The 26,802-nt window shown below is 38.6% G+C and overlaps 1 protein-coding gene across 7 annotated transcripts in view; it reads right to left on the bottom strand.

Moving 5' to 3' along the window:
• The window catches only part of LOC149205351 (calcineurin B-like protein 7), a 259,218-nt gene that overhangs the window by 54,696 nt on the left and 177,720 nt on the right, over positions 1–26,802 (bottom strand). For all 7 annotated transcript variants that reach the window (XM_089395019.1, XM_089395017.1, XM_089395014.1 and 4 more), the window contains 2 exons: positions 22,150–22,230; positions 21,609–21,721 (listed from right to left, as the gene is read on the bottom strand). In XM_089395019.1, coding sequence (XP_089251145.1) covers positions 21,609–21,721; positions 22,150–22,230 — 194 coding nt within the window. The remainder of the gene's footprint in view (positions 1–21,608; positions 21,722–22,149; positions 22,231–26,802) is intronic.

Below are 26,802 nucleotides of genomic sequence, written 5' to 3'. Positions count from 1 at the left end.
GGCCAGGATCCTAGCAGTTTTGGATAAAAATCGCATCAAGGATTATGCCTTGAGAATGATTGTTGTTCTGGTGGGATGTTGATCCTCTCAAGAAGTACGAGGAGGCTCAGGCAAAGGCAAAGTGCATGATCTTGGATGGGGCCAACGATCATGTGATCCCACATATTGCTGAGAAGGATACAGCAAGGGAAATGTGGGAGGCCTTGACCACATTGTATGAGGGAACTTTCGTTCAACGTAAGATGTTGCTTGAGAGTCAATTAAGACAGTTTCAGATGCAGAAAGGAGAAGAAATTGATCCCTTCCTTCTCAGGTTGCAAAGGATCCGTGACCAGATAGCTTCTGTAGGGGCTACACCAGATCCTGAATTTATAGTCAGGACTACCCTGAATGCAGTCACTGAAGACTGGGAAACCTTTGTACAAAGCATCTTGGGCAAGGCTTCTCTTCCCAGTTGGGAGGAGATGTGGGCAGCTCTTCGACAGGAAGAGATCAAATGGTTGACCAAAGCGAGAAGCAGCAGCAAAGGGATCAAAGTCAAGAAGGAGGAAGAGGAGGATGCGGCTCTCGCGTCAGCGAGACAGCAAGGGCAGCAAAAGAGAAAGAAAAAGGACATATCCAAAATTAGAAGCTTTGGACAAATGTGGTGAAATGGGTCATTTTGCCACGCAGTGCCCTCGGAAGAAGGGCAAAGAAGAGAAGTCTGACTCAAAGGCTACTCCAGCGCAAGCTGACAAAGAGGACAATGATGATTGTGCCATGAGTGCTCATGCACCTCTAGAGAAGAGGCAGGCCGATATGGAGTTGTAGTCAAGAGGACTACAGTGAGGGTAGGATCCTTGAGGTGCCCAAACTCTTGGATCACATACGGCTACAGGAGCCCTTAATGACAGTAGCAAAATGACGAGAGCTAGTTGGTGCGAGGAATGATGGAGCGACAGTGGCAGAGCTAGAGTGCCAAAGTCTGAAGCAGAGCAGTGGAGTGTTGCAGTAATGCAGAAGGCACAGAGCAGATACAACCAGTGTTGCGAACATCTCGATAACATCCCGATGTTATCTCGAAATCACGATTTTTTGGCCTAGCTAATGTTTGCCAATTTTCAAAAATATTTTTGTGGTATCTTAATTTTGTCGATGTTTGCCGATTTTTTACAAATATTTTCCCGATTTTTACGATTTTTTGGTTTTTCGGACCCTTTCCGATTTTATCCCGATGTCGATGTTCACAACATTGGATACAACAGCAGCGCAGTAGCATCAAAGGGTCAGCACATATTAGCAGCGAAGGTAGCTTCAGCGTCAAGGGGCATCCAGACTGACCAGCATGTCAGCTTTTGGCTGCATTTTCAGTTGCTTACTTCTCAGCAACTGAGTTGCAGCGCAGCAGTTAGCAGTGGCAGTGCTATGGGCAGCATGATGTAGTGTATTGAGAGGGAGTTGCAGTACAAATGCAACAGTGACAGTGGTTGTGTCATGGTCAGCAGTACAGATTGCAGCAGCGCAGTGGATGAAGGGTAGCGGGCCAAGCATCAGCAGTGCAGACGACCGATGTCGTGGATCAGTTAGATACTTCTACTAAGAAGTATTGCTAGAGCACAATCCTCGCTAAGAGGGTGTGTTGATTTTTGGGTAGCATCAGATGTGCTCTAGCTCTGAAATTTTGTGGAGGGTCTAGAACACATGATATCTCCAAGACCCAGAAATAATTTGGTGAAATTCCACCCGGATTGTATTTTATTAAAATAATTAATATTTTTAATGGGGTTCCTAAGTCTAAACTTAGGAAAAATAAAATATTAATGGGTATTAATGAAAATATGGGTGAGAAGCTTCTAAGAGACGAGGATCAAGTCTAATTTAATCTTAGCCGTTGATTAGAGATTAGATCACGACCATTGATTTCTCAACAAGAAAAGTATAAAGGAAGGCTTGGGGTCAATTGGAGAACACACACAGAGAGAGCAACACTTGAGCTAGTTTGAAATTCTGGGGCATGGTTTGCTGAGAATTTTGGAGTAAGTTTCTAGTGCAGAGAGGGGCGGTTCAGCAGAGGGACTTCCGTCCAATGCCGAGAATACATAGCAGAGAGGCAAAACAACACCAGGGAGAGACATCATAGCTCCAGAAGGGTGATGCAGAGGCTAGAGGAGCTGATGCAGTCACTCAGACGCAGCGCTGGGGTTTTTGTGAGGCAGATCGGGCATCAGTTCAGCAGATCGATTTCTAAGCCGGGAAGGCTCACTGGGAGGGTGACGAAGCTCCTAGAGGAGGTGACGCAATTCCAGTGCAGAGCTGGGAGCAGCCATCGCTGCACAACACTGGGGACAACACAATCACCTGTGGGGTTTGTTCATCCAATTGTTGGATTCGCCAAAATATCTGTCTCCAGATAGAGGTACTTCTACCGGGTTTATTCTTGTTGGGTGAGCTGGATTTGGTACCCTAGTTGTATTCAGAAATCTGCTTAATAATAAAACCCTCATATCTATTGCACTGTTTTTCCCACACTGGGTTGTTTCGGGGACGTTTAGTCAAAAAATAAGTGTGTCCTTTGTGTGTTTGTCTCATTTATTTATTTTCAATACTTGATATGTATATTGGTGTAGGCTGCAGTGTATTTGCATTAATATTTTCTGAATAATTCTGAAAATAACTTGTTAAACTGAAGAACACAAGTAGGTAATGCGAATCAGTTTACTGCGGTAGGATTTTTAGTTCTTTAGATTCAAAAATTTTCACACCTATTTTATTCTCCCACGTGGACCGTTTTATCTTATGTAAGCACATGTTTGGCCATGGTTCATTCTTCTCATCTTTTTGCATTATAGTGTCACAATTCATAATGGATATTGCACTCCCTAAGGCACATATCACATTCTCCAAGGCAAGGAAATAGGTCCATTGCACTCTCCTAGGCAAGCCAAGTCATTTCTAACTCAAATCATTCAAAATGCCTTCCTCAAAGTGCCTTTTCAAGCATTGTTTTACCATGAAGGGAGCGCCAACTTCTCTTAAGGCTAGTCGTGGGGGTCAAATGTGGCAACATGGCACCTTTTATGAGCAAAGCAAGGGTCACATCAAGTCAAAAACACATATAAGGACCATGCCTAAGCCTACAAGCAAGGAAATAAAACATCAAAGGGTCAAATCAACCAAGATCAAGCCTAAATAAAGGAGTTGTTCGCCTTCAAGACAATTGTTGGAGGTCAAAGGGTAAACTCTAAGTGAATGTTGAGCAAAAAAGGCAAGAAATTGAGCCTCTCCTAGCCTCCAAAAATTATTACAAATCAATCCAAGTTGTTTTTGAGGGAAACATTAGACTTCTAGAGAAAATCGCCCCCATTAACAAGCGAGTCGAGCCTCCTTGAGTGGACGCCAATCTCTTTATGAGGGTTTTCAAGAAAAGTAAAGTTAAGTTTTGAATGACTAAATCTCCAAGTCTATTATGGATGACACATCAACCTTTCTTGAAGTTTCATAGACATTTTCTAAGGAGCAAAATGGGGAGAGATGTTGAGAGCCTCTTTTATAAATTGAGAGCTCACTTTCCTCCCAAATCATTGTGAATTGTTGAGATCATTATGCCATAATGTAATATTTTCATGAAGCTTTGGTGTCAACTTTGAAGTCTCTTTTTCTTGGCTATTCCACATAATTCTAAAAACTATATTATGATAATTCAAGACTACTACAAGGCTATCAAAATCGATCCATTGAGGGGCAACTTTGTCACTTGGAGGGAGACGTCCAAGGTAAATTTTCTCATTTCTCTCTTGTTGGCGTGAGGTAACCATTAAATCTTATTGTAGGGCCATACCCTAGAGGTTCCTCAACAAGGGTTTTGATTTTATTTCATTCCATAATTGATATTATGGTTGAATGTTTTCCCTTTGGAGGGATCCCTTCTAGTACGGCTTGGTTTCCTAACTTGTATTGATTAGAAAAGAAGGTAATTTAACTTCTAGGGTTCTAATTTCTTGCCCTAATCCACAAGCATTGAATAACCAACTTAAGACATGCATTCATCTTGACCCAATTAAGCCCTAGTGGAAATAAGTCATGACCCCTAAATCCAACAACCAACTATAAATTTTTACAATTTTCAGGTTTCATTTTATTTATTTATATTATTGAAAACTCCAAAAAAAAAAGCAAAATATAAAACACAAAATATTTCTAAAAGATAAATATACCAAAAATAGTCTCATTTCAAGGTGGGCATCTTAGGTTTCGTGCCTCTCTACCAACATCCCATGACCCAAGATAAAATCGGCCCTCTTTTTGTGGATTCTTTTGCTCTAACATCAATTTTTTAGGATATTTCAATGTCTTCTCAAATATGGAATAAAATCACAATCATCTTCTACAAGAGTTTTGATGCAGGTGAATCTAACCTAGGCTTGAATGTTTACTAAAGGAGTTGGATTCCTAAGCTAGGAATTAATTATTTAATGTATTTTTCCTATAATTTTAGAAAAGAATGAGAATTATTGTAAATAGGAGAAGCTTCGAGAGTATTTTGGAAGAGTTGAGAGAATTCTGGGTTAGTTGAATATTATCTAGAGATAAGGGATTAAGTGAGAGTTTTTATGGATCATGAGAGATATTGTGGGAGTTTGTTTAGGATCTAGAACCTACTTTGGGTTCAGATCCACTTGTATAAATCTAGGTGAGCACATGAGGCATGTAAGTAGGTGTGAGAGCAAGGAATGAGTAGGCCAATAGTTCTGTAAATATTTTATTTAATAAATTATTTTGAGATTTTATGTGCATTTAATATTGTGTGAATTTCAGTTCAATCTTGTGTTGTGTGACCCTATGATTAGTCTGCGTCATTTTTTGTATCAGAGTGCATGGTTTCCTATTGGGATTAAGAGAACAAGAAGGTCTATTTGCAGTTGCGTTGTTGAGTGTGATGAAGTGAAGACTCGTACGTGTTGAATTGAGCTTATACGAAATTCAAAACAATGAACCTAGTGCAATGAAGGGAATGAAGATGTCCATTACTTTCTCTTGCGAGGGAACTGAGCATAGTAGGAGGTCGCTGATGATAATGCGCGGAGAATGTGTGTTTCGAACATCGACCAATAGCCCTCTCCACTAAAATGGTAATGAAAGGCCCTCGCGAAAAGCCATGAAGAGATTGTTCTACATGTGATAGTAAGCAGCTTGTGGGTGACTAGTTCTATGTGAAGAACGATACTGTGCGAAATATTTTGAAAGTTGCGAGTGTGTGGAGACTTGCGTTGTGGATGCTGCAAGCATTGAAGCCCTGTGTGTGGAGACATAGGCTCTAATGCCTCCTTCCTTCTCCTATTGTGTCATATTTGTACATCCTTCAATCCTATCCCAAGTTGTTCTTAAGGGGGGATGTTACGATATTCCGACACATAGGAAATAGCTAAGTATAACTTGGTCTAGTGTAGAGTTAGGTAAAGTGTGTTTCTTTACTATGAAAATTTGTAACTTACAAGCTGACGATCATGATATGTTCTAGACATGAAGTGATTCGACGGTTCATTCTCTCCTCGATATTACTGACACTTGATCGGTGGCTTAACACCCGATTGGTCCATGATCTCTATTTAAAGAGCATGGAGGGTTATTTGTAGGGTGACCGTTCATGAGAGAAGCTTATGTAAATTTTCTTTCTTTTATTAATAAATTGCCTTAAGTGGCCGCTCTGGTTCAGGCCGTGGACTGTTTCCCTCTTTGAAGGTTTTAACCATGTCAAGGATATTGATGTATTGATCAGTGATCTATCTGTGAGCAGTGTCCTTTGGTGTTCTATCCAAGGAAATTACCCTGTAAATTCCTACATGGTATCAAAGCTATTTTAGGGCCGCATCCATTGGTTATCCAAATCCGAAGCCGATACAACTGCATCCCACTGTCGTTTCCTAGATCTATTGTTTCTGACTGCTTTCAGGTCGAGAGGACTGCTCTATTGTGTTAGGAGCATCTGTTCCAATCAGGAACCCCTTTCATTTCACGCGAAAAGGTTTCCGGTAGCCCTAACTATGTCATTTTTAAGATCTGCAGGTGTACAGTCTTTATTTGCAATTTTAGTTACTCATCTCTCTGTTTCTTTCGGTTTATTTAGCTCTCTATTTTTTATTACCGGATCTATACCTTTCATTTCTGTGTATGCTCTTTGCCCCCGGCTCTATGCGATCTGGGAAAATCAGAAACAGAAAGGAAGAATTTTTCTCATGCGTATGCTCTTTTCCGCCGCGCCTTAGTGTGATCTCGGAAAATCAGAAACATTGAGAAAAGTGTATAGTTTCCGCCGAAAACTAACTTCAAGCCATAAGGTCTACTTTTTTTTTCATGTCCATGTTGGGTTGTGTGGTTTTTTGTTTTGTAAGCAAAAAGAACTTTTTCAAGTAAGCACGCACCGCAAAGCTTCAGTGACTAAAAAAAAAAAAAAAAAACACCTTCCTCTTTTCCAAAAATTACTAACCTTTTAAACTAGCTCACTTGGTCCAAAGTTACTTTATGAGGATAGAGGTCTTGGGTTCAAGTCTTTCTTTTTGTTGAGTTACTTTTTCAAAAAGCACATGTAACTTATGTTTTAAAGTTACTTTATGTCAAAATGTTCTCACCCATTATAAAAAGTGAGTCACTTATAATTCTAAAGTCTCTTTATCTTTTATTTAAGTTACAATTTAGTGGGTAGCTCATAAAGTACCATTGTAAAAGTGACTTTCACTTATTTATAAAAGTGAGTCACATAATTTTTTTTAAAGTGAGCTAATTTTTGGAAAGGGAGAGGGATTTTTTTTAAATATAACATTATCATTCATTTCCGCACATTCACGCACTTCGTCGGCATCTTCAACAACTTTTCTTCAAAAAGCCATAACTTTATGGAAGCCTTGGAAGCAGCGATGAAGAAGCATAACATCCATTTGGAGCACTCTTCAAATTCAACTTCATCTTCAGGTATAACAGTTTCTGCGTGTGGTTGTCAAGCATCTTGGTCTGGTTATGCACTAAATGTATCTTCTTCTTCTCATTCTCATGAGTGGCTCTTTGATTCTGGAGCTTCTTATCACATGGCCAAAAACAAAGCCATGTCTTCTTCTTTAAATGATTGTAACACCAAAAATATATATGTTGGTGATGATAGATCTCTTAGTGTTGTAGGGAATGGAACTATTCATCTAGACAATGGTCAATTTAATGATGTATTATGTGTTCCAACCTTATTCTGCACCCTTCTATTTGTATATCAGATAACTCATTCAGATGAAGGTAAAATCGTTGAATTTTCACCTCACGATGTTGTAATTAAGGACCTAAGAGATCCTATACAGATTTTAGCTACTAACATTGTTGAGGATTCTACAAGGTTGTATAAGTTTAACAACTTTGGATCATCAACACTTCACTCAGTGTTTGTTGCTCATAATGATGAAGTGAGCAAACTTTGGCATGAGCGATTTGGTCACTTAAACTATCGCTCCCTTCAAAATCTATGTAAAGAAAATATGGTGACAGGTCTTCCTACGGTATCTTGCAGAGATGGTGATTGTTCCGAATGTGTACTCGAAAAACATCATCGTGATAGTTTTGAAAAACGTACTTCTTGGCACGCCTCAGCCCCTTTACAGCTTGTGCATAGTGATTTATGTGGTCCATTTCCAGTGGTTTCATTCTATGGCTACAAGTATTTCTTAACTTTCTTTGATGATTTCTCCAGACGCACTTGGTTATACTTCTTAAAACTCTAAGAGTAAAGTCTTTAACATGTTCTTGGCCTTCAAGGCCTTTGTTGAGAAACAATCTGGACATCAAATTCTTAACCTAAGATCAGATAATGGCGGAAAATATGTTAACGACAAATTCATCAACTTTTGCACTAAGCATTGAATTCAAATGAAAAATATTGTTCCATATACTCTACAACAAAATGGTGTAGCTGAAAGGAAGAATCGCTTCTTAAAGGAAATGGCTGATTGTATGCTTCAATCTAAAGGACTTAGTCTTAATTTTTGGACAAAAGCAATTAACTGTGCAAATTACATAGTAAATCGCACTCCTACTAAGGTTTTAAAGAATATCACTCCAGAAGAAGCATGGAGCTCAATTAAACCAGATGTAAGTCACTTTCGTGTTTTTGGAAGTGAAGCATGGGCCCATATTCTAGATGAGAAACATAAAGCTTTAGAACCTAAGAGTGAAAAATGTATTTTTGTTGGATATTCTCAAGATGTCAAAGCATATAGACTTATTCCACTAAAGTCCAAAAATGTTATCATTAGAAGAGATGTAAAGTTTGTTGAAAATATATCGGCCTATGAGCCTAGTTTGGCGGATGTGCCACCTCTCTCTATCCCTTCCACTTTTGAAACTATTTCTTCTTCAAATGATGACAACGAGGATGACAATCCTCCCCCACCTTCTCAGGATCCTCCTTCAACTCCTCAGCTTCCAAAATGGGTCTATGCTACTCGAGATGCAGCAGGTGCTCTTGTAGGTGATCCTACAGATCAGCGACGTACATGTTCTCAGTTCGATAGAGCCTCTTCTTTATGGTCTCAAGCTTAAGCGAATTATGATCCTGACACCTTTGCAGAAGTTTCAGGACATCCAGATTGGGATGCAGCTATGAATGAAGAATCTCGTTCATTATTGGCAAATGATACATGGGATCTTGTTCTTCTTCCAAAGGGACAAAAACTTGTTAGATGCAAATGGGTTTACAAAACCAAGTACGGATCAGATGCAAAAGTTGACAAACATAAAGCCCATCTTGTCGCTAAGGGTTTTTCACAAGTTGAAGGCATTGACTATACTGAAACCTTCTCCCCTATTACCAAAATGAACTCTATCCGCCTTGTTCTTTCCCTTGCTACCTCTTTCAAATGGGAAGTCCATCAGATGGATGTTAAATCTATCTTTTTGCATGGGGACTTGCATGAATGTTAAATCTATCTTTTTGCATGGGGACTTGCATGAAGAAATCAATATGGAACAACCTCCTAGCTTTATACAACCAGACTCCAGCCTTGTATATCGGCTTAAGAAATCCCTTTATGGTCTCAAGCAAGCCCCTCGAGCTTGGTATGCCAAAATGGATAGATTTCTTTTAGATACTGGCTTTTCTAGGTGTCATTCTGACAACACTGTCTACACCAAGAAAGTGGGTAAGTCTCTCATCATTCTTGTTCTTTATGTTGATGATCTTATCCTTACTGGTAGTGATCCCAACCTTATGAACCATGTGAAGTCCAGCCTTAAAGAAGTTTGAAATGACAGACTTAGGACACTTGCATTATTTTCTTGGTCTTCAAGTCTTGCAATCCAAGGAAGGTATTTCCCTTTCCCAGTCCAAGTATGCCTGTGATTTTCTATGCCACTTTCACATGGAACACTGTAAACCAGCCCCTTCTCCCTTTTAGTCTGGAGCCAAACTTTCAATCACTTGTACTTCCCCTGAAGTTGATGCTACCTTGTATCGTCATCTTGTAGGAAAACTTTTGTATCTAACCCATTCCCGCCCTGACCTTTCCTTTGTTGTTGGCCTTATTGCTCAGTTTATGCAAAACCCACATTAAAGTCATTGTAACGCAGCGAAAAGAATACTTTGTTATGTTCGAGGTACAGTTCAGTTTGGGAATCATTACAGTGCAGAAGCATCTCCTCTATTGGTTGGCTTCACTGATTCCGATTGCGCTGGTGACCCTGATGATCAGAAGTCTACTGTAGGTTATGTCTTCACTCTTGGTCCTGGACCTATTACATGGGTTTGCAAGAAACAAAGCACCATTTCTCTTTCTTCAGTAGAAGCAGAGTATCGTGGCGCCATAGAAGCTAGTAAGGAAGCCCTGTGGCTTCGTCACATCCTGTCAGAGTTTGGTTTTCAGCAGCAGCATCCGACTACACTTTGGTGTGATCATCAAAGTTCCATTCAACTATGCAAAGATCCAGTCCAACATCAGCGCAACAAACACATTGAACTACACATGCACTTCATCAGAAAGCTCATTCATGCCCATGTTCTTGAAGTGCAATATTGTTCAACTGATGATCAAGTTGCAGACATCTTTACAAAGGCTCTCACAGAGGCAAAGTTTAATAAACTTCGATTTATGGTTGGAGTTCAAGAAGTTGTCACTTAGGGGGGATAGGCTCTAATGCCTCCTTCCTTCTCCTATTGTGTCATATTTGTACATCCTTCAATCCTATCCCAAGTTGTTCTTAAGGGTGGATGTTAGGATATTCCAAAACATAGGAAATAGTTAAGTATAACTTGGTCTAGTGTAGAGTTAGGTAAAGTGTGTTTCTTTACTATGTACATTTGTAACTTACAATCCGACGGTCACGATATGTTTTAGACATGAAGTGATCTAACAGTTCATTTTCGCCTCTGTATTACCGACACTTGATCTATGGCTTAACACCCGATTGGTCCATGATCTCTATTTAAAGAGCATGGAGGGTCATTTGTAGGGTGATCGTTCATGAGAGAAGCTTATGTAAATTTTCTTTCTTTTATTAATAAATTGCCTAAAGCAGCCGCGTTGGCTCAGGCCGTGGACTGTTCCCCTCTTTGAGGGTTTTAACCACGTCAAGAACACTGGTGTATTGATCTGTGATCTGTTTGTGAGCAGTGTCCTTTGGTGTTCTATCTGAGGAACTTACCCTGTAGATTCCTACATTCTGGACCTATCATATGATCCAACAAGACTAGGAGCTCGAGGTATACTTTAGCCTGCGGTTTCAAAGTTCAGAAATTTGAGGATAGATTGATGGAGTTTGTGGATGTGTTCGTGTTGCATTCATATGAATTCATGTTGTAGAGAACTTGCATGGTCATGGTATTGAGCAGTATTTGAATAGCGCAGTGGAAGCATGGCGGTGTAACATAATTTTGTGTAAAGGAAGGAGCGCCAAAGATCTCCGACCTGTGTAAAGCCATCGATGTATACTATTGCAGACTGTGAGCTAACTGCTGCGTGGAGGTGGGCGCTGGAGCTAATTAGTAGAACTATCGGATTCATTGGCTGAACATTGATTTAATTTTCGACATAGTCAGTGCCAACAGAATTGGAGCTAGCATGAAATTGCGAAGGTGTTGTGAGCAAGATTTATTGCATGTTGAATTGAATAAGGAGTTGCCTGTATTGCTGAATAACTAAGGCCATGAGCTGGTGACGAAGGCCGTGAGCTAAGACGTGTCTCCAGTGTTGAATCTGTGCAGCATGAAGTCTGCAAGGCTTGGAAAGCAAACGATGATTTAGAACAGTGTTTGATTTGTGAGTTTGAGACCTTGCTTTTTCGATATGCTTAAGAGTCGAGCTATGAGCGATGCCAAGAGAGAGAAAGCGACTATGTGAAGAGCACTCATTATCATCGAAGCCGCAAAAGTATTGTAGTGTCATGAAGTATGTGCGAGAAGCATTATCATTTTGAAGCTTGTGTAGAAATTTGGTTTAGCGCATGGGGATTACTTGTTAACATTGCAAGTGTTGGAACTGTCGAATTGAAAGAGTGTGGAGACTACATGTAAATGTGCAGATACTAGTGGAGAAAAGCGAGATGTATTGTACAAATGACAAAAGATGCTAAATGTTGAGAAACGAACGTTGTATTTTGTTGTGTATTTTAAGCTAAGGCATTCCAATGTTGTGCGCGGTGGAGAGAAACGTCAAGAAGAGGAACATCACTATTTAATGCATCATTGTTTTATCCAAGACATTGCATGTACAGTGATTGAGGTGAGGTGCATTACAACTTTGGTGTGACTTTAAATTTATTTGTCGGTTGTTTCCCACAAAAGTATCTTTCTTCCATTGAAGTAAGACGTGTGCCAACTAATGTGAATGCAGCATGAACAACATGGTTTGCAGTAGTCTTTGTGTGTAAGAGTTGAATATTAAGCAGAGAAGCAAGCCGAGATTCATAATTCTTGTCCAAGAAGTAGCTCCATCCATACAACGCACATAAGTTTAGGTCATAGCATAAGTTAAAGAAAAGAGCAAAGCATTGGCTGAGGGGTGACTTTACTGAATGTTCGAGAAAATGGTTTACCATCAATACACATGAACATTTTTTTCAAGAGCATGAGAATGGTGCAACAGCACAGGTCAGTTCTTTAATACACTCAAAATCATTGTCCACGTCAACTAAAATTAAAATTGCATTTTTGTTCAATTTCTACAATTTGGGCATACAAGTGTTTTCGGCTTTAGAGAAGGGCATCAATGAAGTTGGTTTTGCATGGAATTATACTAAAAGGTGAAGATCCATGAATTATGATTTATATAATTCCTTTTTCTTCTTTGCATTATTTTAATGCAAGGAATTATGAGAGAATTAGTGGTGAGAGAAAAGTTTAAATGAGTGTTGAAGCAAAGTTAGAGTAAAAGTCCATCATTAATCATTGTAAGTTAAGTCCAAGTCCCATTAAAGTTTGAGAAGTCATCTATATACTGCATAAAAAGGATGTATCCGACACCCAAGGTACACTAAAGAGTTGATGTCAAATTAAAAGTCTGGAGTCAAAGAGTCATTGGGTGCATGATCGGTCGAGCTCGACACCCAAAGTCTAGTTAATGCATTGTAAAGACAATTTGAAGGGATATTGTGGCAGTTTGCAGCAAAGAAAGCAGAGTATAGAAGAGCTTATACAAGCGAAAAAAGGAGATGAAGATGACTATGGATAGTCATTTGCAGAATCCAGAGAAAAGCCACAGCGATGCCATAGCAGTTGGCGTTGGTGATGAAGAATTTGAGAAAGAGAACGTTGATTTGAAGGCACGACTTGACATATTGATGGCGCTACTACAAAATCAGAAACATAGATGGATAATGAAGAGGACAGTTAGATGGCCAATCAATCAGTTGTTTGCAAGGAAACAGAGCGCAAGTTGAAAATTTTGTTAAGGGAAGTAGAAAAACTCCATATAACCGAAATGAATAATGCATTTGTGAACCAGAACAAAGAGCAATACTTGGTGAGGACAATGATGATGCTAAAATTAAATATGTTGATGTGAATGTGGGTTTGATTCCCACAGATGGTGCTACAAACTGTTTGGAAGATCAGCGTGAAGACTTCAAGGCAGAATCATCTGTTGAGGCAATAAAGCCTTGTGTTTCTAAATCTGACAATTGGTGTGTGGATGCAGGATATATTGTAGACGATGGATAGGACATTAATTTTGTTTCATGCAGGGATGAAGACCAATGTGTTGAAATGATTTCTGAAAGAGACCGTAAAATGTTGATGAAATGTGAACAAGAATTACAATTGCTAGAGAAGATGTTGATGGAACCTGAATCCAATCAAGTTACAGATAAAAAAGAAAAACGTTCAATCAATGAAAATGTGGAACCTAAATGCAATTTGCAATTTAATGATAATGAATTTATATTCCAAGCCAATAACAGTAGACTGGATATTGAAATTGAAGAATTAAGAAAATTGATGGAAAAAGAACATAAACCAAGATATTGCAAGATGAGGCAGAAGGACAACAACAAGATACATTTGACTGCACAAGTATACATCAACAAAGCAGGAGGAGAATTGTAGCATAAAGTTTAGAAGCCTGGAAGACAGGAAAAGATGACCACATAATATCAACAACATGACAAAGCAACTGATTTACTACAAGTGAAAATTTGGGATCCAGGAGGAATTTTATCAACTTATAAAGAAATATGTTCGGGAGACCATGATTTTCTTTTACCTGGGGAGTCTAATGCAAGTGCATCTAACCTAGGGTTGAATGTTTACTAAAGGATTTTGATTCCTAAGCTAGGAATTAATTATTTAATGTATTTTTCCTATAGTTTTAGTAAAGAATGAGAATTACGGTAAATAGGATAAAGTTCGAGAGTATTTTGGAAGAGTTGAGAGAATTGTGGGTTAGTTGGATATTATCTAAAGATAAGGGATTAAGTGAGAGTTTTTATGGACCATGAGAGATATTGTGGGAGTTTGTTTAGGATCTAGAACCTACTTTGAGTTCAGATCCACTTGTATAAATCTAGGTGAGCCCATGAGGCAAGTAAGTAGGTGTGAGAGCAAGGAATAATAGGCCAATAGTTCTCTTGTGAATATTGTATTTATTCATTAATTATTTTTGAATATTTTATGTGAATATGTATGGTGTGTATTTCAATTGCAGTTGTGTGATAATTATTAATTTGCAGGCTATTAGAATAATGCTATTTAGTTTTTAATGCTCATTCTTATTCGCTGTTTCTACTTTTATCTTTTTAGCAGTTTCTTAGAAGAAACTGGTTGTTTCTATTTCCTAATAGAAACTTGATGTTTCTATTTCTATAAATATCTTTGTATTCTTATTGAGCTTCATTTTGCTCATGTAACATTCAATTCATTTAATTCATTGATTATGGTATCAGAGCTCAAGTAATTTTTTCGAAATAATTTTTCATAGTTTGAAAAATTTAGTGCTTCATTTCGAAATTGCTCTTCTGTGGAGAAATTTTTTTTCTTCTTCAGTTTCTATTAGGGTCACTCTGCATGGTTTTGGATCTGGGCCAGTCCATGGACACTGGTGCCTACAATCGATCGATTATGGTTGCGTTAAATGATTCAACGTGCGTACGTTGGTTTTTTCTACGGGATTTCTTGCCACATGCCTACATCGGACTCCATTTGATCACAATTTTTCTGCTCCACGATTCAGTTTTTCTCAGAATTTGGGTTTCATTCTACACACAGGTTATTTGTTATAGTTCGGATTCGATCTGCCGCTATCACACTGCCAATATCACACGACGGCAGCAATTTAAAGTTGACGGACACGCCTGATCTCCACACAATTTTTTTCGGAGTTCACGCAGGATTTTTTTTTCAACGCGGACATTGCGTTCAAGCATGCGGACGTCAACTTCATACGTAGTGGCCATCGTTCACTCTCACCAGCTCTACTCGTGCTTGCATTCTTGCATCCAAGGTAACTAGCCCTATTTGGAGAAGTTTCTGAGCAACGCCCTAGTACGTAGTGTGCACCGTGGCAGCATTGGAGAGGCAGCGGATCTTTTCGGATAATCAGCGGAGGTATTTCGTGTGGCAGCGGCATTTTTTTTGCAACAGATCTTTCCAAGCGTTTTCAAGTGCTTCCAGTGTGCCTGTCACAACAATTTTTCCAAGCTTCAGCTTGTACAAAATGGTAGTCTTACCAACAGCATCAAGACCCACCATCAGAATACGCATTTCTTTTTTGGCAAACAGACGTTGGAAAAAAAAAAGCTTGGTGAAAGTCCTGTGCACTACTCAAAGGTTTCTCTCTCCGCGTGGCGAAATAAAATCTGAGCCGGGGAAGTATCATGTAAGTACGTAACAATTCCTTGTTTTTTTACAGTCAACGAGTGTAAAATCTGCGTGGAAGAATCAGTTTTTTTTGGCATTTCTTCATATTTACACCATCATCTGTCAGTTTTTGTCTAGATCAGCCGGCATCTGCATTGAAATCCGTGCAGGATTTTTTTTGTCTTGGAAAACGTGCAGATGGCCTCATTAACCAATCTAATGTTAGAAGGCAGTCAGCGCTTTAATGGTACCAATTATAACATTTGGAAACAGAGAATGTTGACCATTTTTTAATATAGGCATCTTGACCAGCTCGTTTTGGGCCAAGAACCCCGTCCTGGTACCGCTGGTGCTGATCAGGATAAGTTTGATGATCGAAATCGAGAAGCTGTTATGCTTCTCAAACTCTCCGTAACTGATGATCAGTTACCACAAATTCCTTCTGGCAAGACAGCTGCCGACATCTGGCAACATTTGAAGGAATTGCATGAGACATCCGACAAAAGCAGAGCTTTTTTTCTCAAGAATCAGTTGTTCTCCATCATGATGGAAGAACATATGTCTTTACAGGAACACCTTAACAAGATTAAAGACATTCGAGATCAGCTCGAAGCCATTGGTCAGACAATGGAGGAAGAAGATATGGTAGTCATCACTCTGAAAAGTCTACCAAAGCCTTATGAGCACTTCATAGAAACACTCAACATTACCTCCACTAATGTTGATCTGAAGTTTCCAGAGTTATGCACCAAGCTCACGCAGCAGGATCGTTGGAAACAACAACTTGGTAGTGGTGCTTCATCAGCCCCCTCAGAAAATGCTTTTACTGCCAAATATCAGTCTTCTTAGTCTTTTCAATAGAAAGGTTCTTCTCAGCCTTTTGAGTCTTGACCCTGCTAGGAAGAAAAATGTGCAGTGTAATAACTGTCACAAGTTCGGCCACATGAAGAAAGATTGCCGACAGAGGATTGCTTCTGAACAGAAGAAACAGGGAGGGCCCCATTAGACAGCGAATGTTGCAGAACATTCCGAGCAGATAAAATCTGCCTTTTACACCTTTATGGCTAAAAGGTCTTCAGTCTTCAGATCATGTTCCGTCTTCAGCTTGGTACATCGACTCTGGTGCATCACGCCATTTCTCTCACAGGCGTGACTGGTTTATTGACTTCTAACCCTTCAGCGATTCTGTGGTATTCAGTGGAGGTGAAGAGTACACAGTGGTTGGCATAGGTACAGTTCAGATCCAGTCTGGTGGGCGCACACTCATCTTCCTGAATGTGTACTATGTTCCTGGTATGGAAATTAATCTGCTGTCTGTCAGCCAGATTATGAGGAACTCTCCTCAGCTTGATGTAGTGTTCAGTGCGCATAAGTGCTCCATTATCAACAGGGAGACTAGTCTTACGGTTGCTGTTGGCCTAGAGGATCAGGGTCTATACAGGCTTCTTGACACTGGTGATTCTCCAGAAGTGGCTCTAGCAGTGCATGTTTCTCCCATCAGCACTCTGTGGCATCAGCGATATGGGCATCTAAACATGTAGTATCTCTCTCAGCTCTCTTGGGACGGACTTGTGTCAGGGTTACCTGATATTCAAACTCAGCAGCTGGGAGTCTGCGGCACCTATCAAGCTGGCAAGCAACATCGTTCTTCATTCAAGGATGGAGAATCTTGGCGTGCATCTAAGGTACTCCAGTTCATTCATGCTGATATTTGTGGTCCTATGAATACATCTTCTATTACTGGTTGCAAATATTTTTTGCTTATTGTAGATGATTTCAATAGAAAGATGTGGGTGTATTTTCTAAAATACATATCCGATGTATTTACTATCTTTCAGAAGTTTAAATCCTTAGTTGAAAAAGAGTCTGGCTGTAATATCATGACTCTTAGGACAAATAATGGGAGGTAATTTTGTTCTTCTGCTTTCTCCAATTTCTGTGATACTCATGGCATCAAACGCCAGTTAACTACACCCTACACTCCTCAGCAAAACAGTGTTGTCGAACGCCGGAACCGTACGGTTGTTGAAATGGCTCGTTCCATGTTACAACATAGGAGTGTTCCAAACAAATTCTGGGCTGAAGCAGTATTTACTACTGTCTATCTTCTTAACTGATCACCTACTCAGGCTGTTAAAGGGAAGACACCCAAAGAGGTTTGGTCTGGCCGTAAGCCTAGGATCAGTCACCTCAAAGTATTTGGCTCCGTTGCATATGTTTGGATTCCAGCTGCTAAGCGCTCTAAGTTGGATTCCAAAAGCCAGAAACTCATGATGACAGGGTACAGTGATCATCACAAGGCCTATAGGCTGATAGATATAGCCACTAGTCGTCTTAGCTTCAGTCAGGATGTAGTATTTGATGAAGACAGAGGATTCTTTCAATCTCCTCCTTCTGAGCAGTGTTCTGAGGATCAGCCTCACAGTGTTCTTCTTTCAGTAGGTCCACCTGATGGGAGGGATGATGCAGCATCATTATTTGATGATACTCTTCCTGAGCTTCCTCTGGAAAATAACCCTCCTCTTGCTGCTCCTATTGTTCCTGAGCCTTCTCCATCTCCTCCTGATATTGGTTCCTCTACTCTCCGGCCTAAATGGTGGGCTAAAACCATTGGTGATCTCCAGGATAATGAGCGCCTTGAAGGTAGAACTGCTAGACATAAGAGTAAAAAGCAGTGTTCAGTAAATTTTGCTCTTATGGCTAACCTGCACAGTGTTTTTGAGCCTCAAACCTATTCAGAGGCTAAGGGTACACCTGAGTGGGATATGGAAGCTGAATTCCAGAGTCTTCAGAAGAATCACACTTGGACCCTTTCTGATCTTCCTGCAGGGAAAAAGCCCATTAGCTGCAAATGGGTGTATAAAGTGAAATACAAAGCAGACGGAACCCTAGACAAGTATAAAGCTCGCCTTGTTGCTCGAGGGTTCTCACAGAAGGAAGGCATTGACTATGAGGAGACCTTTGCTCCTATAGCCAAGATGAGTACCATACGGCTTGTCCTTGCCTTAGCAGCTCAGTTCAATTGGAAAGTCCATCAGATGGATGTAAAGAGTGCTTTTCTGAATGGTGACTTACAGGAAGAAGTCTACATGATGCAGCCTCCAGGATTCAAGGTTGCCGGTCAAGAACAGAAAGTATGTAGATTAGTCAAAGCACTCTATGGTCTGAAACAAGCTCCTCAGGCTTGGTACATGAAAATTGATCAGTACCTCACAGATCATGGTTTTCAGCGGAGTCCATCTGATGCAAACCTGTATATCAAGCATACTGGTGATGATATTTTGTTTGTGGTTGTCTATGTGGATGACCTTATCATTACTGGCAGCTCAACACATTTGATCCATGGGATCAAACAGGATTTGTGCAACACTTTTGATATGATAGATTTAGGACTTCTTCATTACTGTTTGGGGGTTGAAGTCTGGCAAACCGAGAACAACATCTTTCTCTCTCAGTCCAAGTATGCCAGAAATCTTGTGGACAAATTCAGAATGCAGGATTGCAAACCTGCCACGACTCCTATGGAACCAGGGCTCAAACTTTCAGCTCAGTCATCCTCACCCCTTGTGGATGAAACTTTATTCAGGCAATTAGTGGGCAGCCTCATCTACCTTACTGCCACTAGACCTGACATCAGTTTTGCAGTGAGCTACATTTCCCGCTTTATGTCAGCACCTAAGGCTGATCATTGGATAGCAGCGAAGCATGTGCTGCATTATGTGCGTGGCACTCCTGATTATGGACTTCTGTACACTCGAAGTTCCGATCCTATACTCAGTGGTTACATAGATTCTGATTGGGCCGGTTCGGTTGATGACCGTAAATCTACAGCTGGGTATGTGTTTAATCTAGGATCCGGTGTTGTCACCTGGACTAGTAAGAAGCAGCAGGCAGTGGCTCTCTCCTCAACAGAAGCAGAGTATCGGGGAGCAGTTAAGGCATCTTGTGAGGCAGTTTGGCTTCAATGTATGCTTGCGGATATGCATGTTTTCTAGACAGCGCCTACTCCCTTGTTCTATGATAATCAGGGAGTGCTCAAACTTGCCAAGAATCCAGTCTTTCATGAACGAACAAAGCATGTAGAAACCCATTGTCACTACATTCGCCAGCTTGTTGAAGATGGATCCGTTCAGTTGCGCTATGTTCCCACAACGGAGCAACCCGCCGACATCTTCACTAAGCCTCTTGGTCCTAATAAGTTCGTAAAATTCAGAGGGTCTATCGGTGTTGTAAATAGATTGAGCATTAACGGAGGGTATGAGAATAATGCTATTTAGTGTTTAATGCTCATTCTTATTAGTTGTTTCTATTTTTATCTTTTTAGCAATTTCTTAGAAGAAACTGGTTGTTTCTATTTCCTAATAGAAACTTGATGTTTCTATTTCTGTAAATATCTCCGTATTCTTATTGAGCTTCATTTTGCTCATGTAACATTCAATTCATTCAATTCATTGATTACAGGCCCTATGGCCTGTGGCATCAAGTTTGTGAAATCCTAACCTAGGGTTTGAAGGAAATAAAGTGAGATCCAACCATATCAACCCTAGTCTTACTTATAATTGGTTTTAATTGCATATTCATTTCATTTGGAAGTATTTTCAGCCTCCCAAAGTGCTGAAAAGTGTTATATTTTGCTTCGGAGGAAATCCGGGCTGAAGCCTAGGGGGATTCTCCCTCCAATTTATGCAATTGTTATTTCAGATTTCCTATACCTCTACATTTTATTGCATAAATCTATTGTTTGCTTTTTATTTCATTCATATTTCATAGCACTAGCATTAGTGCCCAAGGATACTTGATCCTAGTCTATTTCCGCACACCCAAGAGGCTTGAAAAGCACTCCAAACTTGTGTCTTCTGTAGATTTTATCATTTACGGGTGCTGGAATGCAGGACAGCAGCACGATTGTCCTCTTTCAGGTCATATAATCAAAAAGAATTCAATGAAAGATCATCTCACTTGATATATCCACCCTTACCTCAACTCGTGCCACCAAAGGTAGTATTTGTTTGAGGTATTTCAATCTTTCTCGAGTGCTGATTGTATTTTCTGCGTTATTATTCACATGTCAGATCTAGCACTTGTGTTTAATTAACTCCTTAACTTCCTCTAAATAAGGTTCCTAGGCACTGGTCTACTAAATTGTTGGTGCAGCCATAATACCCCCCATGGCATTGTAGGAGTTGGCATAAAGTGAGAGGAGATTGTGCTGAGGTGATAGTGGGTACATCTCATGTATGCTTACCACTTAGCACCTTGACCAGACCTTGCGAAGGCTGCCAATCCATGCGGTGACATGAGCCATTTCACCAATTTTGTTAATCTTCAAATTTGCACATAGAATAACCATCAGGGCAAGTTTTCAACCATTCAAAAATTTCCTTGGAATTTTAGACCAACATCCTTCCAAAATGAGTTAGTTGCATTAATTGGATCTGGTCTTGGCTATTCCTTTTCCCTACAACAATAACAAGTGTAAGATTAGTTGAGGGAAGCCACCCATGGTTTTGGAATTTTTTCAAACCTAAATAGTGGAGTACTCGCTAGGTGACAGGTTGTGACTACTTGATAGCATCCTTAGGTTTTCCCTTAGGAGAGGTTAGGACTTTTTCTCTAGGGAGAATCTGAGTGATAACACAGATTTTGCACTCCCATAATGTACTTAATCTAAATGTACTTTTGAGCCCCTTTGACCTATTTATCGTGGACATTAGTAAAATTATCTCATCTTATCATATATAAGTTATTAGCAGATAGGCACTTAAAGCTGAAAGCTATAACCAGCACCTGGCATGCATATCCAGTTATGTTAATTATCAATTAATATTTAAATACTGCATCATGACAGTTTCCAAAAAATAAAACTAAGATTAATAGTACCCACTCATAATATTTTAGCATGGCTTTGCTGTTAAGATTCCCTTGGCTGCAAACTCCTGCTTTTCCGTCTTTTATTAAATCATAACTTTATACTCCGATGTTTCACTATTTATACAAAAATAGCTCATATTTATTATATTGCACCACTTTAATGCAAAGCTGTCATTCTGAAAAAGACTCTATCATACACAAATCTACAGAATGTCGATTTAGAAAAGCAAGCTAAGTTTCACAACCATTTTTCTTTGAAACAGTATCATCTAATACAATCTGATAATTGCCATTATCATTCTTCTTATCAATTAAAGCAATATTGGTAAGATTTTTGAGTATCTGGAGTTTTCTGTTTGATGCTTTTAGCTGTCATATATGCACCATGTAGAAAGGTAGCAATCATTTAACGGCCGAAGTTCTTAAACCAGTAGTCACTTACTTCAGGTAGGGTAGAGTCATATTCTTCATCAGAGAGGGATTGCACATCACAAAATCTCGCCATTCCTCTGGATCAATTTTTCCATCACCCTTGCTATCTGCTTCAGCAAATGTCTGCATATTTATGTCACATGCAATAACATATTATTTCATAAATCACAAATATCCGCTAATTCTGACCCAGAAAACACACCATCTAAATGAAAAAAAAAATGTCATGCCCTATTTCGTACAATGATGGTGAAAATTAAAAATATTTCTAGACTATGAATGCTCTTTACTATCTCCCTGTCTCTGAACTTTTTCATTTTTCCCAGAGTTTGTTTTTAATCAGGTGGTTCTTGCATTTGATAGAAATTTTTCTGTTGAAATATGCTGCAAATATCCTTGGAACTCAAACGCAAACTAAAATTGATGTATATGTAGCTTGATTTTTCACATTATACATTCAACTTATTAAAACAGGGAAAGGTTTTGATTTCATATTTCTTGTAATTATGAAGCTAAACAGCAAGCACAATACCAATGGACAATTGTTTTACCTTATCTAAAATCATTTCAACAACTTCATCTGAAAGGTTCATGTCTGATTCATTTAGAAGAGCTATCACCATCTGTTTCACCTGTCATAAGCAACATTTATAACACAATAATTTGACTTTTGTAAGCATAAGAGGAGCATCTAACTCAATTTCCAGTGTATGGCACCAAAATACAAATTATGATTGCCTGATATATACATTTATCCTTCATTATTCAGAATCTTGAACACAAACAAATTTCCTGCTTGCTATTTATGCACTCGTCAAAAGCAACCACAGTTTTGTTTGGCATTGCCTCTACATGTGCCTCGTGGACAGGCCCGAATCAGACTTGCATGATGGAGAGCACAAGCATTCGAATGCTTCATAAAAACAGACCATTGACACACAATTGCAATATAATAGAACCCCAACTCATACAAATGTTTGAGAAATCTGAACTACAAGTCTCAACTTTCAGCTCTCACTTCCGTAACAATCAAACATAGCATGTGCCACTGATAAATAAATACAAATATTTATAATGCTCTCTCAACTACAAAACCATAATCATGAATATAAAGCAAATACCAAGCCAACAAACTATTAAAACAAGATAAAAAGAATATACAATAATATTTTTTCTAAGGTGTATTCGCATACAATAAAATCCAACTATCTTCCTGTTGACCACTCCATGTCAACTACCCCCATAGCTGTACGTTTTTTCACGCATGGATTTCCATCATGTCCAATCATTCAAATGATCCACAGATTCATCATTATCCGCTATATGTACATTGAAATTTTGTAAACCCATTTTGCATTTTCTAATGCAAATGATCCTAGTAAGACAAATGTACGTAACCTAGGTAAATTTATTTTTCTGATGATGATTTCTATCCTAGGAGGTTTTTTGTCTCACCGGTTCATGTGTGTTTCTAAACACGGATGATCGGCAAAGTTTTTCCCTCCAAGCCTCACCCCAAAACTAGGGTAGATTTTGTCGTCATAATTTTAAATGAGTCCTAGTGTTATTTATAGTCTTTGTAAACGTGATTTGGAAATATTTCTAACTATTTGGTTAGATTATTGTATTACAAGTCACTTAATCTACTAGATCATATTTTGTGTCGCAGAAATGGGTAATTGTTGAGGGTCTATAACGAATGGGTGTTCCCCCTTCATGGATTTGAAATGTAATATTTCAAGTAAATAATATTTTAGTTTAAAAGGGTTGGAAAAATTAATAATCCCCTCATGAGTCAATTAGTTAAATTTTCTGGCTAAAATAAATTAAAATGCTAAAGCCAGAAATTTAATTAATTTAGGTTAAATTCTCCAACTTTTGAAATTCGTGGGTTCTAAAGTTTTTAATTTTTAGAGGTCCCTGGCCAAGGGAATATTGAAAGTTTCAAGATATTTTGGACCCTTGGACCATAGCAGTTAAGTCAAAGTCAACTTTTTGAAGCAATTAACTCAAAATAAACATTTTTAGTTAATTAAAAGGAAATGAAAAGTGAAATTCGAATTTCCTCAAAATGTAAGTTTATTTCAACAATGATAATTAAAAAATCATTTGATCTTCATCAATAATTGAGATTGTTTTGACGGGGATCAAGCCAACTAGCCAATGGAGAATTTTTCTATAAATGAGAGGCCTCTCTCCATTATTTGGATCCGATTTCTGAATCATGTACTTGCTCTAAGAAAGCTCTTGTAACTTTTTTTCTAGTTAATAAAACGCAAAGACTTTGGGGTTTCAAACCTTGGTGTTCAACTTTCAAATTTATGTGGTAATATTGTTCTTAATACTCAATCGTTTATATTTGTGTCTGTTGGATATTAGCCTTTGAGGATTGATCTGTGTACAAGTATCTTACATAGATTTCGGGGTTTTTAAAATATCATTTTGATTTGATAGAACTAGCAGGTATCTCTATTTCTTGATAATCTTATGATTATTTTGAATCTTTATTAATCTAACAATCAGATCTAAGTGTGCAGAAGTTATCATTCAGGATTTGGGCGTTTGGAAAACTCCTCAGCCGGACCAACTGCCTCTCAGCTTACAGAATCTAAGGAGCCTATTGTTTTTAATTTTTGAAGTCATCTTACAAAATATTTTATTTGCAATGTTTTTCTTGGGCTTCTGCCTCTTTAAAATTTCCAATTTATTTATAAATTTGTGCAAAATCGTTTAAATCTGGCCAATAGAGGGCTTTGATCTGCAAATCTGTTAGATCTGTAGAATATTATTGTAGATTTGTAAATATTAAATTTTTTTAATTCATTGGGGTTTTGGGTATTTCATATTTTTTTATATACGCGCTTTGGGTTTTTCTATCTTTTGTTTGTGCAGGAACAGATCTAAAGATTGCAGGCGATTTTTGTGGATTCTAGAGACAGATCTCGGCCCCGGAAGGCATCTCCATTTTATTTGTAGGTCGAAAAGGAATTTCAAAAAGATCGTAGGCAACTTTCTTTTTAGGGCCTTGAGGCCTTGCGCCGGCCATCTCCAGCCTCATTCTCGGCCTCCCTTTCCTTACTCTCGGCCTCCTTTGCCTTCTCGGTCTCCATTTCTTTTTCAGCCTCCTTATCGCTTTCAGGCAACCCTCTCTTCATTCTCGACCTCCCCTCATCTCCATAATTTTCTCACTAAATTTTCCCTAAAAATTTTAACAAAAAAAATCTCTAAAAACTTTCCGTGTTTGGCATTTGGATTTGAATATTTTCAGTGACTTGGGTAGTTTGTCTCCAAGTGTGTTCAAGCCCCTAAGGACTGACTGGTGCACATCCTCTAAACCTTTATTTCATCTCATTGATCTAATTGAAAGCAAGACTAATACTGGCATAGAGTTTCAATTAGCTAAAGTTTAGCACCAAATTTAGTTTGCAATCTTTTACTGCAATGCATTTCAGAAATAGAATTATTTTCAGAAAAAATTTTGCATACTAATTGAACAATTTCTGAACATTGTTTCATTGTTTTTCAGTAATTTGTTTCCAAGTTTTTTAGATCAAATGCATCACTAGATTAGAAATAGTTAAACTCAGAAATTTTATGAATTGTTAGTTATCAGTTTGCATGTGAATTTTCTGTTGTTAAACATAGAAAAAATCTGAATATTGCATGGTAATAGGACCACTCGTTTAAAATATATTGTTGGCATTGACATTTGTTTTAAGAGCAGATTACTACACTGATATTTCATTGAATGTGGTTTGAGATTAAACACTTGGTTTAATTTATGAACTACATTTGTTTTACATGCTCATTCAAGAATGATTAATTTAGTTTCACTTATGCATCTAATGATCTTTGATTGAGTACTTTATGCAAATGGATTTCTGAATATTAAGTGTTTTATTTCCAACATTTTACATTGGTTTCCCATTGTACATTTCAGTGATTACTTGTGTAGATTTTACATTTTTCATCGATGGTATAAGTATTTGTCTTCACATTAAGATAATCATTTTTTAGAGCCTTAAGTTAAAACACACTCAAGACATATTTCAAAAATAATTTTCAGCCTTTTCACTTTTGCATTTGCATACTAAGCTACTACTTGCATATTAATATTTTACTTCAAGGCATAAGCTTGGTCGATAGAAACATTATGGGATCAAACTTAAAACAGACATTTACGTAAAATTAACCAAGTTCCTACAGTTCACATAGCTTTAGTTTTGCATTTGCATATAAGATAGTCGAATCATTAAGCGGTTGTTTCCCATCCTTTACTTGGACTTTATTTCCTTCGCAAGATAGTTGACTCCACAAGGCACTGGTATCATTTTCCTCAAATTAAATTGATTTCTTCAAAATCTTGCGTAATCTAAACAAGTATTGGTTGCTTAACTATGTCTCCCACACTGGTTGGTTCCCAACTAGTTTTCTTTCACTCCATTTTATAGGGTCTACCCCCCGTAGTCTACTATTGGGAGACAACTCAAACAGAGGGATTAGGGATCAGTGTGACAGCCCACGATCTGAGTCGTTGTCGCGGTGCCTAGATAGTTTGTGTGACAACATTTTTTGGTGTCGTTGTCGGGGATATTTTATTCTAGATGCTTCAACGACATTTTATCTTCATTCTCCTCATATCATCTTTATCATTTTTTGTCGGCAACGACAACATTTTTTGGCGTCGTCGTCGGGGATAGAGTTTTTATGTCCTTGGTCCTCACGACATTTTTCTAATCTTCTAATCTTTTTCGCCGTTCATTAGCCTATCAAAGTGGCACAACATTTTTGGTGTTGATACCGAGGCATCAAGTTTATCTTGTTGCCAGATTCTCAACATCATTTTTTCCTATTTTTCTTTCACCCTTCTATCTTTCATTCAAGCCAACAACGCCAACATTTTTTGGTGTCATTGTCGGGGACCAATTTATTGGACCTTGGCTTTACGACATTCATCTCATTCATTTTTTCAATCTCTTATCATTTTTCGTCCTATCAACGCCACATTCTTTGGCGAAATTTCATCTTTTCATCAGCGTATCTTTCGTCATCTCACTAATCCTTTCATCTGCACCTTTAGCACCTAGACATTTCGATTGATTTCCTGTTTGGGTGGCAACTCCACTTATTCATCCATTTACTTCCAAACAAGAAACCCTCCCTGATATCCATCTGCTTCTCTCGACTGACCTTTTGGTTTCTAC

The sequence above is a fragment of the Pinus tabuliformis genome, chromosome 1_2 (assembly GCF_031772625.1).
Source record: "Pinus tabuliformis cultivar Carrire ecotype Pingquan chromosome 1_2, CPIR1, whole genome shotgun sequence".
Taxonomy (NCBI): Eukaryota; Viridiplantae; Streptophyta; class Pinopsida; order Pinales; family Pinaceae; genus Pinus; species Pinus tabuliformis.
The sequence above is the reverse complement of the archived record's forward strand: the minus strand, read 5'-3'. Positions and strand labels throughout refer to the sequence as shown.